General features: G+C 40.5%; 1 protein-coding gene across 5 annotated transcripts in view; it reads right to left on the bottom strand.

Moving 5' to 3' along the window:
- Positions 1-19,563, bottom strand: part of LOC133618930 (transcriptional repressor p66-alpha-like) — a 46,849-nt gene extending 27,286 nt beyond the window's left edge. For 2 of the 5 annotated variants that reach the window (XM_061979776.2, XM_061979774.2), the window contains exon 1: positions 18,899-19,206. In XM_061979776.2, the coding sequence (XP_061835760.1) occupies positions 18,899-19,057 (159 nt within the window). In that variant the 5' untranslated portion in view covers positions 19,058-19,206. Of the gene's footprint in view, positions 1-18,898; positions 19,208-19,292 lie in introns of those variants that run through there. The other 3 variants (XM_061979779.2, XM_061979778.2, XM_061979775.2) reach the window with 3 other exon arrangements.
- Positions 19,564-21,887: the final 2,324 nt, after the last annotated feature.

Consider the following 21,887-nt stretch of genomic DNA (forward strand, 5'->3'; position numbering starts at 1 on the left):
GATTTTTGTCAAAGTGGCCCACATTCTTCAAACCCTGACATACTGTAAACATCCAGTCTGTAATGATCATGTACAAGAACTCTTGGCTGCACAAAACTCTGAAAGAGATGGTAAGTTTAACCAGTTATTCAATTCAAATGTAATGTTCAATATTCTGCTATCTTATAGTTTCCTGCTTTGCTTTTGTCTTAGGCTGGGACAGTGACCTCTCAAGCATTCTACTTTTGGGTCACATACTTCCGGCTACTTCCAAACGACATGAGAAGAGAGCAAAAATGAGTTCCTCCCAAGCTATAAACCATCTTGCAAGATATGTGCAGGTAAGCTGTTTTACAGTTGTGTTTATTCTCAAGTGCAGTTGCAACTAGGGCTGCAGCTATCGATTATTCTAGTGATCGAGTAATCTATCGATGACTTTGTTCGACTCACCGAGTAATCGGATTAAACACACTCAATGCGTATACCTCTGCTTGCCATAAACTTCATTTTATTTTTCTAATAAACGCACACCTTCAAAATTGATATTGTCCCGTTATGTGTATTAATAAAAATAAAAGATAAAATATAACTCTCCGCTGTTTGTTGCCACACAGATCACCGCACCCACACACCACCACTCTCATTCTCTTTCTATGCCACAGCAATGTGGAATGCGCTCCCAACAGGTATAAAAGAAAGGACATCTCTATCCTCCTTCAAAACCGCAATAAAAGTACACCTCCAGGCAACTTCAACCCTAAACTAACACCCTCCCAGGATTGTTGTTAATAATCAAATGTAAACAATCAAATGCAGATATTTTTCTTCTGCCTTCTGATCTCTCTCTCTCTCTATGTCCACTACTTGCTGTACATATCCTACAAAGTCAGACCTACACTGTTTCAATATCCATTTCTCTGTTCTCAATTGTTAATGACTAAGGCTGAAACGACGCGTCGACGTAGTCGACGTCATCGGTTACGTAAATACGTCGACGTCGTTTTTATGCTTCGACGCGTCGCATATTTACGTCACACTGCCGTCATGGCGGAGCGCAAAGCAGATGATGCGAGCGGTGCGAGCGAGGGGAAAAAAGCACGCCAAAAGTCGTCAAAAGTGTGGGAGTATTTCAATAAACAAATGTATATAATTCGGCATTATTTCGGCCAGTTGGCTTATAAAATCAGAGCCGATCAGTTTACGTTCGCGCGCAGGTATAACGCGGCGCGCTCCTGTCTCATCTGCTGGTGCGCGAGCCCGGTAATTAGACCGCTGTGTCAAATCAAGGAGTACAAAAGACGCCAGCGCAGAGTGGAAAAAGGTTTAGTTCATTACAGATAACCCAGAGTTGTGCCAAAAGTATGTAAGATTTAATATTTCTCTTCGTGGGTGTGGCGCACCTGTTGCGCTGGTGAGATGGGAGGGGGGGTTGTGTGCATGTAGCGTGCTTAGTCTGGAGGCTAAATACACACAGTGTGTTATGTAACTGTTGTTTAGTGTTGATATTCTTTGCTTAGTTTGATAAATGTTGGAGCAGTTTGCTTCATCAGGAGGGTGAAGTCGCTCAATTTAAAGTGTTGGATTTAACTGTGTTGGTGAGGGCGTAGAAAAAGGGGCATTTTTCTACCAGTAGACAGCGTTTAAGATTGAGTGTTTCACTGCTAAATTAATAATATATTTATATTGAATATGGATTTTAAATATGTATCTAAATAGGTGGTTAATTGGTTAGGTATTTATGTATTTGCATATTGGGTTTTCTGTTGCATTTATCTATTGTGTTTCTGGTGTTAAATGTATTTTATATGTATCTTGGTGCATTTATGTTGAGACAATTTATTTAAAATCTGTTTTAACTTAAAGGGAAAAGATGTGTCCATTTTCTTGCACTTGTTTAATGGTTAAGAGTTTGATAGCTAATTAATAGTTGTAAATTATGGGATTGATAATTGATTGATTTTTTACAGCATGTTAATCTTGTGGTGTTTTGTCCTTAAAGGTTTTTCACCTACTAAAGAAGCTAAAGGCTACTAAAGGCTACTAAAGGCTACTAAAGACAGCTAATGACAGCTAAAGAAACTAAAGTCTATTAACACTGCTAAAGACTGCTAAAAAGACTAAAGAAGAAAAAAGAAGCTGTTTCTTGGTTGGAAAAACTGTTGCAAACTAAAGGAAAATAAAAGGAAAAAGTAACTACGGTCTGGTCTTTTGAGTGAAATCCAGAAGCCACATTCAGCATTGGTACATCCCTTCAAGTGTGGGATAAGCACAGCGAAAAAAGCAAAACACTTGACAGTTGTTGTATGCACACTGTGTCGAGCGGAAATGGCCTATCATAGCAGCACAACGGCTATGAAGGAACATTTGAAAAGAAAACACCCGACAGCGTTCTTGCCATCACCATCAACTAGTCAATCGTCCGCGTGAGTATACATTGTCATCATTACACAAAATCATGAATGTGTCATTTGTATCTGCGTTGTAAATTCATAAACTAAAACACTGTTTCGCTCTGAGAGGCGCGTTTGGCATGCCTGTTCAGTGTTTACAAAGACGCGCTCCTCTTTAACGCTAACGTTAATTAGTGCAAATACCTTTTACAACATTAACAGTTACATATACTATGTACAAACCAACAATTAACTTTCACTTTAATCATACTATCATTGTTGTGTTATTAAGCAAAATAAGCAATACTTTTACTTTTGTTGAAATGTTTACACTGTTACAGAATATTTCGTTTTGCACTTTTTTGTATTGGATGTTTATCTTTATTTTTGCACATTTTAAAGCAAAATAAGCAATACTTTTACTTTAGAAATGCTTATACTATTGCAGAATATTAAGATTTGCACTGGATGTTTACTTTTATATTTGCACATTAAAAAGCAAATAAGCTACTTTTAATTTTGTTAAATGTTAAAAGTTTTAAATGTTTACATTGTTACAGAATATTTTGTCATGCTGTTGTCAATGTTGACTGAGTGGCCATACTTTTTTTTTTGTATATAAAAGTCATGCCTTTTGAAAAAACTGGCCAACATTTATTTTTTCATCTTCATTTTAAATAAAAAAAATAATCGGTAAAAGGAAAAATAATCTATAGATTAATCGAAAAAAATAATCTATAGCTTAACCGATTAATCGAAAAAATAATCTATAGATTAATCGATAGAAAAATAATCGTTAGCTGCAGCCTTATTAATGACTGATGATAACAACCAATTGTACGGAATATGTACTTCACTGTGCAACCTACTAATAAAAGTCTCAATCAATCAATCAATCATGTATGCTCTACTGCAGCAGCCATACAGAAACGATGTTAGCGTATTTAAAGTTCAAATCACTTCATGCGGTCAGAACTTTATTGATTATATTACTAATACTTATCAAACAATTAATCGAAGCAACAATGTAAATCAAAGCTTCCTTCTTTTTGTTTTTTTCGATTTAATCGTTGCAGTCCTAGTTGCAACACAACTTGACCAATACATAACATTTGTGTCACATCACCTGTACGTCTACTGCAACAAATATAACTCCAAGTCAATTTATCAGTTTACACTAGCTTAATTAAGTATCCTGCACATCTGTGTCTCTGCAGTAAAAGACAACAAGTAGCCTAATTTTGACTGATGATGCAGCGGCATGAATGAAAATGAGAACAAGAAAATTGTCTCGTGTATATAAAAGTACAAAATGTCCTCCATCCATTGAGACATTGTTACTGTATCTTTTAACAGCCCTCGGCAAATTTGCATCTCCACATTAAAGAAACACAAAGTGCAGCTGGGTGAATTTCGGTGCACCTTGCCCCCACGCAAACTGCTTTGAGCCGCTACAAGTTGTCCTCATGCCAACAGGGGAGAAGGGGGAGTTTTGAGTGCTTCTGATGCCGATATAGGGACGAGTCAGGCTACGGATGATCAAACAAGTACACCTGTTTTGCATTTAGTCAACAACCTAATGGTTCTGGCTTACTGTAGACGCAACACAGTGTGTAATATTGGTTTTGATGGCGGCACAACGTAGTCAGTGAAAATGATAGGTTATAATATAATATAAATGTTGCAGATTGCTTTCCAGATCAGGCGTCTGAATAGAACAGTGTATTGAAAACCTCATTTACAATCTTAACAGCAAACATATTCACCACAACACTTAGGATACCGTTGTGAGGCACAACTCTTGTAGTTAAGAGGGGCTTTTAGTTGGTGCTTTTACTCAACATCCATTGTTAAATTGCATTGCATTTAAATTCATCAATATTTTTACAGATTGGAACCAGTGTTGAAACTTTTCTTGCCGGGGTAGACCCAGGACAGCCATCCCTTGTATGTGTGGGGGAAGGCACAAACATTTTGCAGCTTACCATGAACTATTCAACATTCACGTCTTCAGTCTAAACTACAAAGAGTCTCTCGTCAACAGCTACACCTTCACCCAGACCACAGTGTTCAACATAGACATTGGAAGTGCAAAGGAAAGTCTCAGAGTGAATGGAACTCAGCGCAAGACTTCTAAACAAGGACACCTATGGTGATGCAGTGTTTGTCTTCCATCTGTACGGAACACGACATAAGTACTGCATTGCTTTTTCAACATTTAAGACAACATCATGCTTTGCAACTGCAATGTAGACAACAAGTATCAAGGGTACAGTCGTGCTCATAAGTTTACATACCCTGGGAGAAATTATGATTTCTTGGCCATTCTTCAGAGAATATGAATAACACAAAAACCTTTCTTCCACTCATGCTTAATGGTTGTGTGAAGCTATGTATTGGCAAACAACTGTGTTTACTCTTTTTAAATCAAAATGACACAAGAAAGTACCCAAATGTTTACATACCCCATTGACTTTGATCTGATAACATGCACAAAAGTTGACACAAACAGGTTTGAATGGCTAATCAAGGTTCCAATCCTCACCTGTGACATGTTTGTTTGTAATTAATGTGTGTATAAAAGGTCAGTGAGTTTCGGGGCTTCTGACAGACCATTGCATCTTTCATCCAGTGCTGCACGGATGTTTCTGGATTCTGAGTCATGGGGAAGGCAAAATAATTGTCAAAGGATCTGCGAGAAAAGGTAATTGAACTGCATAAAACAGGAAAGGGGTATAAAAAGGTATCCAAGGAATTGAGAATGCCCATCAGCAGTGTTCAAACGCTGATTAAGAAGTGGAAAATGAGGGATTCAGGTAGACCAGCAAAGATTTCAGCCACAACTGCCAGGAAAATTGTTTGAGATGCAAAGAAAAATCCACAAAAAACTTCAGCTGAAATACAGGACTATCTGAAAAATTGTGATATGGCTGTTTCAAGATGCACAATAAGGAGGCACTTGAAGAAAAATGGGCTGCATGTTCAAGTCGCCAGAAGAAAGCCATTTTTGCGCAAATGTCAGAAAGTATCCCGCTTACATTACGCCAAACAGCACAGAGACAAGCCTCAAAACATTGTAAGCGGTCTTTTGATCGCATTTATTTAATATTTAGAATGCAAAAAAAATAACATCCATCGTCATGTCTCTCATAATGATTGTGAACAATAGGCAAAATTCCCCCAAAAGTGCAGTTCCCCTTTAAGTTTATAGCCAAATTCCTGTAAAATATACATTTGTTTTTGTGGTTATTTTGGTAGCCAATGTTTAACAGTGAGTTATGTGATAGTTTTTGCGGGCCTAATAACATGAAAACGTTTTTAACAGTGGCATACGTGAAGGTAGAGTATTCAAAAGCAATACATTATTTCACCAGAAAAAACACGCTCTACAGATTCAACTTGGATGAAAAAATATGTTGTACCCAGTTGCCATACCTGGCTTTGATGGTGGCTGTTACTGTAAAGTGTGCGAATAAAGTTGACATTGTACTGCATTTTCTGTAATGACTTTATAATTAACACTAGTCTACTTTAGTGCTGAAATATTTTTTACATTACTTTTAACACTTAGTGTAGTGTTACCCATTTTAAGTGTTAAAAAATGTGTGCCACCTTAATGCCCAGGTAAGCCTGGGCATTAAGGCGGCCTTTGGCGACAGGTATGGACGCCTGCAGAACACGCTGCTTTGCATGTCTCCCCGAAGTCCCACGTGCAGGACTAACGGCAAACCATCATGCTAAATAGAGTCTGGAGACACTTTTACATCGAGACGTCCTCCCCATTGAAAGTCATGCACCTCCTGCCTCCGCGTGTGTGTATGAATCCAGGTTAACGCAGAGATGTAATTGGGCATTCAAGGACTCCCCCTGAGTACACTTGTTACACTAAATAACACAATATGTTAGTATTTTTTCATATGCTAGACATGTTTCACACTATAAATGATTAAATGAATGGTGAGGTCAAGCGGGGGTGTCCAATGGATGACAAGCGGGCCAACCGCAGAACGTGGCGTTTTTTTAATGCCCTCGAAAAAAACCCCATCAAAAATGGATATATAGAGCTTAAATGCATCATTTAATGAGAACAAGATAAAACGTGTAAACTAATAATGCACAAAAACTCTAAAATATGTATTTTAATATAGAGATGACTTTTATTAAGGCTTTTTAATAGACTATTTTATTACAAATTACAAAATGATGTTACATTCACGCATGTCCCCAACCCCCAACCTTCGGGACCCCGTTATGACAAGAAGTAGGGAAACACTAAGTTTTACCAAACATAATGAATAATAATCGTGTTTTCAATATTGATAAAAAATAATCACGATAATTATTTTGGCCACAACCGTGCAGCCCTACCGCAAGTGAATCTTATATCTCATAATTAATATGCTTTTTTTTTTTTAAATGACTACATTTTATTTAATTTTATTCAAATTAATTTTATAGAAATAGTGTACAGATATCATTTTATAGTTATATATAATTTCCTGCAAAAAATATAATATATGGACTTTCTTAATACAGTTTTAACAATCAAAGATTTAACCTAAGGTCCATAGCTGATTATTTTTCCTCTACAAACAGAAAACTAGTTCAGAAAGGATCTAAAGCGCCTCTGCTGGTTGCAGCCAAGAAGTGCACTCCATTCTGCCTCAACCCGTCCAGTCAAACCTTCCAAAGGACACAAAATGTGAGCTACGCCACTATCAGTGCTGCGTGCCTCGACAACTGTCATGATTTCTGCTCCTGCTTTGAGGAGGCTCTGCCTTTTTGCCAGCCCACTAATCTGTCACTCAATTGCTCAAACTTTCTCTCAATCCTCCTCTATTTACAGTATGTGTGGAACATGGTGTTTCCACCTCCTCTTTCTGAGCTCCTGTCAAAATATAGTGACATTTTCAGTAGATTCGCTTTGGGACAGCCGCAACAAGACACACCTTAAAAAGAGATGATCTGCTACCTGTATACAGTGGAACCTCCGAAGTCGAATGCCACTATAGTGGAATTCAACCAAGATGTTTGGGGGGAAAACTTGCACAAAACTTCAGTTTGAACCGCCAGCATAATTGCACAACACCTCAGTTTAGCAAGCCTCAAAATGATCAATTCTGTGTGCACGCAACAAAACAAGAGTAATATACATGCAAAGTATTAAAGGGGCTGTTTGCAACATTTACCGTATATTTCGGACTATAAAGCGAACTTAAAATCCTTTCATTTTCTCAAAACACGACAGTGCGCCTTATAACTCGGTGTGCCTAATGTACGGAATCATTTTGGTTGTGCTTACCGACCTCGAATCGAAGCTATTTTATTTGGTACATGGTGAAATGATAAGTGTGACCAGTAGATGGCAGTCACACATAAGAGATATGTGCAGACTGCAATATAACTCGAGTAAACAACACCAACATTTTATATGTTCCATTGAAAATATAGAACATTACACACGGCGCTAAAAAATCTATCAAAATGTTTTAGTACGACTTTGGTAAGTTATGAAGCCGCACCGCTTGATGGATTGTACTGTGCTTCAACATACGAGTATTATTATGGTGTGTGTATATGGTAAGACATATCATCTGGCGTTTTGTTTCGCAATATTATTCAAAAGCAACTTTTCTTACCTTCTGGTACCTGCTGATCTGTATAAGTCCTGAAAATTTGCGCGTGTCCGCCTTTGTAGTCGGTACCGACACCGTAGTCGATAAGTTTCTTCTTTTTCTCTGTCTTCTTGTTATGGGACATTCATCCTCCGCTGTTGCCATTTCTAATACAAAGTAGTGTAAAGTTCTTACTTAAATCGGTCAGTAAACTCGGTGTACCAGTGTAGTGAGTTTATATTATTCACCCAAGGACCTTTAGTTATTAGAGAGTTCTGGTCGGACGTTTTTTTTACAGGACACATTTCGTTGTTGTTGCACTAGTGAGCCACGGATGAGGAGATGCTGCTCCGTTATTGATTTAAGTAAAGTCTGAATGTCATTAAATAGTTAACTCCATCTTTTGACACTTCTTCCACTCGCGTCGTTGCACGCTACACTGCTACAACAAAGATGACGGAGACAAGACGCTGCCGAAGGTGAGCCACGTAAATAAGACCGCCCACAAAACGGCGGATCCTGAAGCGACTGTCAGAAAGCGGCCTAAAGATGGTCTGTAAAACTTAATCTATGCAACATTTTGACCAAGAATCACCATTACATGTTATGTAGACCACAAGGAAATGTTTTAAATTTAGAAAAAAATTATATGACCCCTTTAATGCGCCTTATAATCCGGTGCGCCTTTTGTAAGAAAATAGACCTGACTAGACCCGCTCATTGGCAGTGCACCTTATAATCCGGTGCGCCCTATATTCCGGAAAATACGGTACACAAATGCCAAGAGGGCACCAACTTTCCAATGTATTTTACACAGCATATCCGTCCTCGTACGTAACATGCACTAGCATTAACTTTAGTTGTTGTTAGCTAATAATAGCGATTTGGATAGCTAGCGTTAGCTGTCTTTAAATGCATATTCTATCATAACAACAACATGACTGCAAATTGCTTGTTGCTTCTCTTGGACTGCTTTTGTACGTGTTGGTCCATCCATCCATTCATTAATTTTCTACCGCTTGTCCCTTACGAGGTCGCGGGAGGTGCTGGAGCCTATGTCAGCTGCACACGAGCGGAAGGCGGCGTACACCCTGGACAAGTCGCCACCTCATCGCAGGGCCAACACAGATAGACAGACAACATTTAGCGATCAATTCATTCTCTAGGGCCAATTTACTGTTGCCAATCAACCTATCCCCAGGTGCATGTGTTTGGAGGTGGGAGAAAGTCGGAGGACCCGGAGGGAACCCACACAGTCATGGGGAGAACATGCAAACTCCACACAGAAAGATCCCGAGCCCAGGATCGAACCCAGGACAGTTGTATTGTGAGGCACTCGCACTAACCCCTGGTTTTCCGTGCTGCCTTGTACGTGTTGGTGTTGTTCTATTTTTTCCTTTGAAAATGTTACTGTGAGGAAGTTGCAAGCAGCACATTTTAAGTTGTTAGTCCATTTTTTGGTTATTTTTACATTTTATTTGTGGTTAACTCCAAGTGTCTACTGTATTTAATCAAATTGCCCTATAATGCCTATACTTACAGTATGCACAACAGCTTCCAGCACAAAGACAACCTCAATCTGCGTTGGCTGTAATCAGCGATATAGCGTTTTATAGTAAGTGGAGCGCAACAACGCAAAAAAAAAAAAAAAATAAAAAAAATAAATAAAAAAAAAGAGTCCATCATCACACGTAGCATTAGAAAACCTTCTCCACTCTTCTGTTATTTGTCTCGACACAAAAGCCATCTGACCTCCATTATTTTCCAGACAATGCCTCCGTGATTGTTTGTGCTGCTGTTTGCATGAAATGTTACTTCTAGATGGCAGTAACATCTCTAAAGTGTAGGCCACCTCACCATCCCCAAATGGAATGCAGATGTCATCTAATAGTTAAATTACCTTGCCGCAATTACAACCCATTACAATGACTTGCATGGTACAGTAGACAACTTTAGAACAACAACGATACGCTGAAGAATCGACAGAGAAAAATATATACCCTTATCATAATCAATATCAAACATCTATTTTAATGCTTTCCTTTCTAAATCAAACTGGTTTAGGTGTAGGCTTCTGCTGTTTTTGTCTTCCTGTGAAATTGGAAGTTCTTCCTCAAAGATGTCAAGTGTTTGTTTGTGGCTAATCTGCTGATTTGGCGCAGGAACTGGGCCCCCTCTCGACATTATATTATGTACACCTGCAAAATCTAATATAATATTAAAATTACTTGGTCTCAGTTTTGCTCTAGTACAAGAATAATACAAATAAATCCAGATATCATGTTTGGCAACTTAAACTTGAGCGAATACTATTCAAGTATTACAGTATATTGCTATGAAGGCAGATGATGCCTCATACCTGAGATATTGTGTAATACAACCTTATTATTTCATCAGAAAGACAAACATTGCCACAGCTTAAGTTAAACACCAAGAATATCTGTTGCCTGAGCTTTTAGTCAACACAACATGAGCACACACCGGCTTCTGTTATACGTAACACTCTGGTGTTTAAGATAGTTAATCCTTCAATCAGACATCCACAACATTTGTTTAAACTGGCTTGAAACAACGCTTACATGCGCACATTAATCAAATTCCTGCCATAATTTCGTTCTCTCCGTGTTTTCACATTTTTCTGTGAAGTAATGTTATATTAAATGCATTTATTAATTATATGTCAATCACCCCCCGTGATCCCTAACGGGACAAGCGGTAGAAAATGGATGGATGGACTGAATTGTTGTTTAATATGGGCATTTCATTCTTACTTCACTAAATAAAGTTGATTCATCAGATTATTTATCATATTTTTAACAACTTTATTTAGTGTCGAGAGGCAGAGAAGATATTTTATTGTATATCAACCACTATTATAGACTGACTGACTAACTATGCCCTTGTGAATATTTCGTAGTTCTGCATCAGGCTTGAGTTTGTGCAATTGTCTGGCGAAACACTAGAGGTGGTGTTCTCTGGTAAGTCAATCGCTTGTTACCTTCCTTTGCCGCGAGTGAACAGTGGTGAATAAAGAGTGACAGAGATGGTTATTGCAGCTGGAATTAAGGGTTTTTTGCAAGATGTTGAGAAGACGCTCACGAGGGTGGGATGTATACACACTGGGTATGTTGTACCGAACGCCGAAACAACTCAGACCCAGAAATATAAACTTCTCCGACTCCAACGCGCTCCTAATTTTTTTTTTACAACACCTCTTTGTTGCAGTTAAGTGTGTGACGTTGAATTATCTGCCGAAACGCTACGAGCACTGTTTCCTAGAGAGTCAGACGCTATGTTTCCATGCACTAAATTACTTTGATTTCTCAAATAATTTGATTTCTTCTATTTTCACACACTAAAGTCCCAGGTTTCCATACTCTACCTCTAATACAACTGTTGGCCATACTGAGTGTGCCTCTTGTACAGTAGTGGTGATTGTGGTCATTTCAGCTTGGTAAGAAATAGAAGAAGAGAATGCTACATACTAATAAGCTAGCGCTAGTAGCTTATTGTAACTACAACTTTACACTGCTATTTGGTGTTGTTGGTAATGTTTTACTGTGTTTAATTGACACTTGTGATTGTTAAGATCATCAGAGATATACAAAAAGAACACTATTTTGGTGAACTGCTTCGACTATTAAATGTTATTACAAACTGCTAAGTGAGTTGTTTTTAAAATTGCTGATTTACATGTCAATGGTCAAGGTTTCCGCTTAATGTAATTGAATGTGACGCGCCGCCACAGCATTTTTATTACCACCACGTATTGAAAATATGTCTTTTTTTACTTGAAAACAATCGAAAGTAACAATATATGATGTAGCCCCCAGAAGAAAACACATAAAGTCTGATGCTATTTTTTAATTTTATGACCAATCTTATGAACACTTATGCACAATTTCAACAGGTTTTTTATCCTATGAAAACACTTTCTTCTCAGAGAGTCAGCGCTTCCCCAGACTCACAAAAACACTTCCTAATTCTCTGCCAATCACCTTTCAGGTACCGACAGTGTGTTTGCAAACATGGGAGAAACTAACATCAAATCCAAACCACACAAACATAAAACATTAACACCGGCTCGTCGTTACAGTATAAATTGATATATATATATATATATATATATATATATATATATATATATAGCCTATTATTTGCACACTATTGACAAGTGATGTACCAAAAACTTAACCACCGAAAAAAGATCACTGAAAACTGCTCTACCAAAACCGGATGTAAACAAAACACACGCCATTGTGTCTGGAGCGTTGTCAGCATGGCTGCAACGTGGACATAATTTCAATATATGCCAGACATACCCGTGGACAGCCATCTACGAAATGTAGGGGGCGGGGGGCAAATTTAAAAATGTGTATGGGGGCCGGTATATCTGATTTTTAGGAACACCAATACAAAAACTCACAATAATGTCTGATTGAATGCTAACAACGTTAGGACGGATCGCCTTAAAAAACGGAATGGAATTTGTATTTTTTTTTACTGAATGAGACACCCAGAATGTACATGAAAATAAAGAATGTGGGATTTACAATATTAACTATGAAGGATAAAACACTGAATATTGACAACATATGAACGCCACACCCCCTCTCGATGGACATATTTTACAATCAAGCAAAACGCAACAAAAATGCAACAAACACAGCGAACTATGAACGCGAAGGGAAAAAACCCCCACCTAAGATCTGTTATATCTGATGTATCACTAAGCTTTAGAACTTTGTTGTAAAAATCTCCTTCCGCGTCTGTCCCTGACACCCGCATTTCAGGCTGGCTGCTCTGGAAACACTCTGTGGAAACGCTCCCCACCCACACTGCTTGGTGCCTTGTCTGAGCTGCTGTGACGTAGATTACCATAGTAACTAGTATATCATGCAAAAGCACAGATTCCAACCATTCAAATACTTTGTATAGTTCAAGACTTCTTCCTCACCTATGGTCATGAGCTTTGGGTTATGACCGAAAGGACAAGATCACGGGTACAAGCGGCCAAAATGAGTTTCCTCCGCCGGGTGGCGGGGCTCTCCCTTAGAGCTAGGGTGAGAAGCTCTGCCATCCGGAGGGAGCTCAAAGTAAAGCCGCTGCTACATCGAAAGGAGCCAGATGAGGTGGTTCGGGTATCTGGTCAGGATGCCACCCGAACGCCTCCCTAGGGAGGTGTTTAGGGCACGTCCGACCGGTAGGAGGCCACGGGGAAGACCCAGGACACATTGGAAAGACTATGTCTCCCGGCTGGCCTGGGAACGCCTCGGGATCCCCCGGGAAGAGCTGGACAAAGTGGCTGGGGAGAGGGAAGTCTGAGCTTCCCTGCTTCGACTGCTGCCCCCGCGCCCCGAACTCGGATAAGCGGAAGAAGATGGATGGATGGATGGAGTTATGATAAATAATAAATAAATGGGTTATACTTGTATAGCGCTTTTCTACCTTCAAGGTACTCAAAGCGCTTTGACAGTATCACCACATTCACCCATTCACACACACATTCACACACTGATGGCGGGAGCTACCATGCAAGGCGCTAACCAGCAGCCATCAGGAGCAAGGGGTGAAGTGTCTTGCCCAAAGACACAACGGACGTGACTAGGATGGTAGAAGGTGGGGATTGAACCCCAGTAACCAGCAACACTCCGATTGCTGGCACGGCCACTCTACCAACTTCGCCACGCTGTCGGATGGATGGAGTTCAAGACTTACGGTCATTTGAAAACATCACTGCACATCATAATGGCAGCTACAGTTTCCATCTTAAAGATCTAAAAAAAATATTAGGGAATGTCCGGTGGGCCAGATTGAAAAGCTTAACTAAATTAATTTGCCCAGGTCTGGTCTAGGGGAAACCCTGATGGTTGTATATGGACGTTTAATTCTTACACCACAAAACAAAGTACGAATAACGATCTTGCTTGTGGATGATTTGAATGAATGAAATTGAGGCAGAGATGTACACCCTGGACAAGTGGCTACCTTATCACAGGGCCTACACAGATAGACAGACAACCATTCACACTCACATACACACACTAGGGCCAATTCCGTTTAAGGGGTTATCCGGGACTGCGTAGGTTCCCTCCGGGTACTTCAGCTTCCTCCCACCTCCAAAGACATGCACCTGGGGATAGGTTGATTGGCAACACTAAATTGGCTCCAGCACCCCCCGTGATCCCGAAAGGGACAAGCGGTAGAAAATGGATGGATGGATAGAGTTATCCGGCTTAATATAGACAGGGCCTTAGTGTTGCCAATAAGCCTATCCCCAGATGCATGTCTACCGCTATATATTACTGTAGTCTACCGACTAACGAAACATACACACATTACTTATTATTTAAGTAATGTTGTAAATTGGCCTGGATGTGCTGGCGTCATGTCGCATATTTAAAGTGACTTCTTTGAGAGCATTCTGACACGATACTCTACATTAAAAATATTTTGATCTATTTGTTCAGCTTCTACATTTTTACTTTGTATGCTTTTGAACATAAACAGTCCCTACCACCGCCCGGCTGGGTCTTTGCCTGTTAATAATATTGTAAAAAGCGGCATCTTGGACCCCCACGGAGATTTACAGATAACTCAGTGCATGCCGGAGAGATCTGGTTTCCAGTCGCATTGTCTTGGTGTGCTAATCCGATTTTTAAAACGCCAAACACGATGAGATTAAGCTGTTTCCGTTTGTTGTAAAAAAAAATCTTATTTTGAACCAAATTATTTGAGCAATCTGAACGTACTGAGTGAGCAAGTACAAACTCGTCGATCATTTGCTTATTAGCCTTCTTCGTTGCAAGTGAACCACGACATTTAAAAAGAGAGAGAGTGTGTTATTGAAGCTGGAACTAAACAAAGTGTCTATTTTATTGCAAAGGTTGATCTGAAGGTGGGCTGTGTGCCCTCTGAGCGAGTCGTATACACACACAGGAAATAATGTTCCAAACGCTGACCAATCACAGCTCTCACAGCAGAGGTTTGTTGTTCTTGGAGGTGCATGTCATGATATTCACGTAGTAGGAATGTAGCGATTGTATAATGATAAAACGCGATATAATTCTCGACCATTACCACAAGTTGAAAGACAATAGCCTGCGATGAGGTGGCGACTTGTCCAGGGTGTACCCCGCCTTCTGCCCGATTGTAGCTGAGATAGGCTCCAGCGCCCCCCGCTACCCCAAAGGGAATAAGCGGTAGAAAATGGATGGATGGAAAGACAATAGCTAGCTATCTCAAATGCTAACATGACAGATTTAAATTTATAAATTAAACCGTGGTTAAAAGATTTCAGTGTGGGTTAAAGTACTTTCTATTAACATTCAACAACACTGATAATGATTACAACAGTGATAATGTGGTCATAATAACCATGATATGAAATGTTCATATAATTACATCCCTAGCGCGTTAGCACGTAGCATACACAGGGGCTTCGATGCTGGAGCATAACCTGCCTTAAAAAGGTCATGTTGTGATTTTTTCCTACATTTAAAATACTTACTTGTTTGTCTGCATGACATGTAATGCTGGTGCTTTGGTCAAAATGTTGCATAGATTTCGTTTTACAGACCACCTTCAAGCCACTCTCTGACCGTCTCTCCAGGGGTCCTATGGTGCAAAACCACCTTTCCTTACCTGATGGGAACTGCTTTTGTGTATTTGGGATCCCTATAAGTCCCACATGTTTTAAAACAAACAACACAGGTAGCCAAAATAGCATGTTAGCATTGATAAGCTTGCAGTCATGGTTAAAATATGCCTGATAAGTACTCCAGCAAATCTATAAAATCAACAAAGTTCACCTTTGTGTATTCACGCACAGTATAAAACATTTGGTGGAATTTGCGGATATATTTATAAAATAATCTTGCCTTCCTTCATACTTCCTCCAAAAGAACCGTTTGGAATTTGCCCTGTCCTGTGACGTTTTCTGACCTGTGACGTCTGCGGATATCTTCATATATGGTAGAAATTTACACAAAGACCTTTGCGCAAGTCTGATGCTGTGGTCAATAAGCTCTTTTTTCTATATTTTCCTGTTGTGGGTCATCCTCCGTTGTTGCCATTTCTAATACAAAGTAGTGTATAGTTCTAACTTACAGTATATCTGTCAGTAAACTCGATTTGGAAGCTCTAAAAACTACAACATGGCTGACGGGGAGAAGAAGCAGTGAGAGTGCATAAGACCGCCCACAAAACTGCGCAATCCTGAAGAGACGGTCAGGAAGCAGCTTGAAGACAGTCTGTATATCACCATTACCTTCCCTGTTTGGCACTCAGCATCAAGGGTTGGAATTGGGGGTTGAATCCCCAAAAATGATTCCCGGGCGCGGCCACCGCTGCTGCTCATTGCTCCCCTCACCTCCCAGGGGGTGATCAAGGGTGATGGGTCAAATGCAGAGAATCATTTCACCACACCCAGTGTGTGTGTGACAATTATTGGTACTTTAACTTTTAACTTTAACTTTAATAATCTATGCAAAATGTTTACCAAAGAACCACCATTACATGTTATGTACACCAGGGGTTATTAACTTTTCCACTACACAGGGGACTGGGGCCCACTCAAATATTAACATTTGATTAGTACTCGACTCGTACTCTTGATTTTAATCGTATTCAATGATTACATCTATCCATCCATCCATCCATCTTCTTCCGCTTATCCGAGGTCGGGTCGCGGGGGCAGCAGTCTAAGCAGGGAAGCCCAGACTTCCCTCTCCCCAGCCACTTCATCCAGCTCCTCCCGGGGGACCCCGAGGCGTTCCCAGGCCAGCCGGGAGACATAGTCTTCCCAACGTGTCCTGGGTCTTCCCCGCGGCCTCCTACCGGTCGGACGTGCCCTAAACACCTCCCTAGGGAGGCGTTCGGGTGGCATCCTGACCAGATGCCCGAACCACCTCATCTGGCTCCTCTCCATGTGGAGGAGCAGCGGCTTTACTTTGAGCTCCTCCCGGATGGCAGAGCTTCTCACCCTATCTCTAAGGGAGAGCCCCGCTACCCGGCAGAGGAAACTCATTTTCGGCCGCTAATTAAAGTTTACAACAATGTCAAATGACAAATATTTTTGGCTGCCCTGGCCCTATGGTTAAGAAACACTGATGTAGACCACAAGGAAGAATTTTAAATGTAGGGGAAACATGGTAAAATGACCCCTTTAAGACTCAAGCAGTGTCTCAATACTTTTGTCCGTCATGACCATGCAAGTTATAATAAAAGGACTAATCCAAGTGGTTAACTTCTTATTACACTTGTGTGACATGTGTTAACATGTGCTAGAATGTAAGCTGGGTGACTTATAATGAATCGTTTAAGGCAGTGTTTTTCAACCACTGTGCCGTGGCACACTAATGTGCCGTGAAATACAGTCTGGTGTGCCGTGGGAGAGGATGTAATTTCACCTAATTGGGTTAAGAATATTTTTTGCAAACCAGTAGTTATAATCCGCAAATGTGCCGTTGTTGAGTGTCTGTGCTGTCTAGAGCTAGGCAGAGTAACCGTGTAATACTTTTCCAAATCAGTAGGTGGCAGCAGGTAACTAATTGCTTTGTAGATGTTTGTCGTGATCTCAATATGCAGACGACAGCGGGAGGCAGTGTGCAGGTAAAAAGGTATCTAAAGCTTAAACCAAAAAAAACAAAAGGCGATTGCCGCTAAGAAAAGGCATTGAAGCTTAGGGATGGCTATGCAAAACGAATTTAAAACTGAACTGGCTGCAAAGTAAACAAAAACAGAATGCTGGACAACAGCAAAGACTTACAGCATGTGGAGCAGACGGCGTCTACAAAGTACATCCGTACATGACACGACAATCATCAATGTCCCCACAAAGAAGGATAGCGCCCGCACAACTTAAATAGTCTCGATTGCGTTCAAGGAAGACATGAAACTGCTACAGCAAAATACCAACAAAAGAGGAAAAGCCACCAAAATAGGAGCGCAAGACAAGAACTAAAACACTACACAAAGGAAAACACCAACAACCTCAAAATAAGTCAAGGCGTGATGTGACAGGTCATGACAGTACACCTACTTTGAGACAAGAGTTATAGTGATGCATGCTTGGTTATGGTTTAAATTCATATCCAACAATTGCGAGAACGACTTTTTAATTGTCAATATCGGCTGCTGAGTTTCATTTTTCAATGATTTCTGCTGGTTTTTCAACGAATAAAATGTGCCTTGGCTCAGATAAGGTTGAACAACACTAGTTTAAGGTGTTAACATCATTCAATTCATTCATTTACTTCAATAGTTCGGATTTTTGCCGTGCATATAAACGTATTGCGAGTGAATGTGTGTTGTGCGTGCTCGCCAGTGAGTGTGCGTGCGCGTGGTGTCAGCGCGTGTATGTGTGTGTGTGTTCAGCTTTAAGAGGAGGAAGACGAGGGTTGTCACAGCGAGAAGTAGGAAGATTAGCTACAAGATAGCACAAGCAACACTGACGACTGCCATGGGGCTCAAAACAGACAACAGCTTCCCGTGGCCTGCCTCACACAGCCCGGGAAAGCACAAAAATCTAAGTCGGCCCTTTAAAAAACTAAAGCCAGCCCCACAGTACATGTGCAAGTAGCCGGCTTTTATTGTTGACACCGCCGGGGAGGAGGTGTTAGCTAACATTAGCTACGCCGCGCAAAACAACAACAAGCAGCCACTTTAGCTCGCAGGTTCAAGGCTCAAATGAAGCCACCAAAAGGCCGACACACACTTCCAGGCGAGGTGATAAAACTCCTCCATGTGCCTCTTTAAACCAGACCCACGCCATTCGAACCGCCGAGCCAGAATCGCTGACCTGGGCTGCTCCGCGATGCGGGACAGCCGTCAAGCTCAGCCGAGGGTACAGAAACTTTGAAAAGAACATTTAAAAAAAAAATAAAGTCAAACTTAAATGTGCATAATGTTTACCTGTCTGCCCTCCCCTCCCGAGGGGGAAATGGCCGGGTCGGAACTCGTTAATACAAGCGACCGGCCCACCGCCGGAGCTTGCCGCCGACGATGAAACGTTATAATCCTCGCCTCATTTCGCCACTTGTACCGGGCAGCGGGACAAGCTTGAGAACGCATAAAAAGACATATTTCGTGTGCGAGAGGGACTCCCTGCCCTCCCCGGGGCTCAACCTTTGGCTCTGCGGAGAAGTGTTACTTTTCAACAGCCCATCAGCGTCTTTATCGTCACAGATAGGTGGAGGAAGACCTGGCTCCTCTCGACGAGACCGAATAAAAGGCTCCCCCCTCGGTCCACTCGCCGAAAACTTCGGCTCTAACCCCCCACCCCCCTCCCAACCTCCAGTCAACTTACTCGGTCGCTTTGTAGTCCGCTCGTCGCCGATGGTCGACCAAGGAATGTTTACTGTGCGGTTAAACTGGATAAATCGTTGCTTTTTTTGAAAATCCAGGGGATATCCTCCTTTTTCAGCCCTCCCCGCTGCCGCGTCTGTTGCCAAATAATGCGCCTCAACACACATGGAGCCGCTGCGTCCTCTTAGTGGGCATGCGCACCTCGGCATACCAGGGCGACCGGATCACATCATGTACTGTAAGCCGTTGACCACCAAGGGCCAAGGTAGGAAGAGCAAACAGTCAGGGGTCTTTGGGGCTCCTCCGGGGTCACCTCGAACTTGACTGTTGCTCGCCACTATTACACACTCTAACTTATCATATACTATTTAATTGATGCGTTCAAGGTACTCATCTGCCATGGGAATATAGATATGCAACACAAACAAGGTAAAGAAAAAAAGTTCAGGAGAAATGACAAAACTGGATATATTGCTAAAGAGAGCCAAGAAGCTGGACTGGATCATCAACCTGTCAAATATGGAAATTGTGTTAATTGCTCCAGGGTGGAAAGCCTACACTTCACCTTACAAGTCTAAAGTACGTTGACATAACTTGAACAGACTACATAGTTTGCAAAAAAAAAAGCATTTGTTTAGTTATTTTTCTACTAACAATTAAAACATTCTCATATCAGAAATTAAAAGTGGCAGTGTTTACGTGTATTCACTTTTACCCAAACTAAATTCAGTCACTAAAGGTGTTAAAGGAGAACAGCACTTTTTTTGTGGAATGTTGACTATTATTCAAAATACTTTTTTAAATTAGGCCCTTTTCCACCAAAAGTTCAGGAACTTTAGGTTCCTGTAACTATATGTTCCTGTAGAAGACTTAGACTTAGACTTAGACTTGCGTTTTATTGTCATTCAAATTTGAACTTTACAGTACAAATAAGAACACATTTTCATTGCATTAGCTCAGGGGTCGGGAACCTTTTTGGCTGAGAGAGCCATAAAAAGCCAAATATTTTAAAATGTATTTCTGTGAGAGCCATATCATATTTTTTTAACACTGAATACCACTAAATGCGTGCATTTTTAAGTAAGACCAACATTTTTAGCGTATAACAAGTCTATTATTCTTTTTAATAACGTTGTTATTCTGAAGCTAACCAATGATAAACAAAATACTTCTTACCAATAATGCGACCTGTTGAACAGGTGCGGTAGAAAAACAGATGGATGGAATAAAATGCATGAGAATGTTTTATATTTTGAACGTTATTTTTAACAGTGTGATTATCAGCGGGATTACTCATTAATTATCATGTTAAGCAATGTCAGCTAAGATTTATCTGAGAGCCAGATGCAGTCATCAAAAGAGCCACATCAGGCTCGAGAGCCATAGGTTCCCTACCCCTGCATTAGCTCATGGTAATGCAGGATAAAAGAGCAATGAGGTGCAGATATAAATAGATAGATTGCTGTACAGATAAATATATTGCACTTTTGCATATGCATCCACGTTTATGGATGTATGTTATATTGTCTTTATATTCCAGCGAGTTAGCCCATTTTTGGGGGGAATTGAGGGGATTATTATGATGTGTTCAAGACTCTTATGGCCCTGAGGGAAATAATAAATGTCAGTGTTTATCTCACGCTGACAACTCCAACATATCGGCTTTAGCGTTAGCCTATTAGCATGAGCAATTGGTGCACTCGAGTTGAGGCTGATAACTACACAAACGGAGTGTCACTAACTACTTTTTCAACATGTAACAAAGTAAAACGTTAATATTTGATGGTATTTACCTTTGTTCCACTCGTCTACTTCCTCCTCTATTTGAAATTTCTCCAACAAAGTCTCAGAGTAGTAAGCAGCTGAGGTCGTTACTTCGAGTACGGCTTCATACTCTTTTCTAAATATGTTTAGAAGAGTCCGTCCACTTCTCTTATCTTCGCGAATCAAAATAGAGTTTGTAAACAATAATAAACAGCATTAAACTGCATATAGTTTAAAGACTACGGCCGAGTAAAAACACTGCAAGATAGTTCCACTGATCAGCGTTTTTCAGCTCGAAGATGTCCCACAAAAGTTCCTGCAAGTCGAAAGTTCCTTTCGTTCGTCTTTCCCTCCGTTTCCAAGTTTGTTGTAATAGAAATACACAAGAAATGGGAAATAAACAAGTCGTCTACGTTCCAAGAACCTCCCAAAAGTCCCACCTAGTTGTCAGGAACGAAAAATAGTACCCGAGGAACTAAATCTGCCCGGGTAGTTTTTGGTGGAAACACAGGGGGAACTTTGTCTAACCAGGTAAATGGGAAAGTTCCTGTAAAAGTTCCTGCGGTACAAAAATGGCCTAATGGAGTTTTTGGGAGTTGCTCTATTCTGCCTATAAAGAGCTTTAAAAATCATCCAAAAACCCAATCAACATTTTATATACACACTGTAAGTATATATGTAATGTAGTAACAGGCACATTCAAAATAACACGTACCATTTACATATTTTGGCTCATTTTAAGCACACGGCGGACTGAAATTAGTTTTAGCGGGGCATTAATCACATAGAAGTAACACGCTTATGCTGCTATTGACATACTGAGCTGCTGTAT

Source organism: Nerophis lumbriciformis, linkage group LG19, assembly GCF_033978685.3.
Source record: "Nerophis lumbriciformis linkage group LG19, RoL_Nlum_v2.1, whole genome shotgun sequence".
Lineage (NCBI taxonomy): Eukaryota > Metazoa > Chordata > Actinopteri > Syngnathiformes > Syngnathidae > Nerophis > Nerophis lumbriciformis.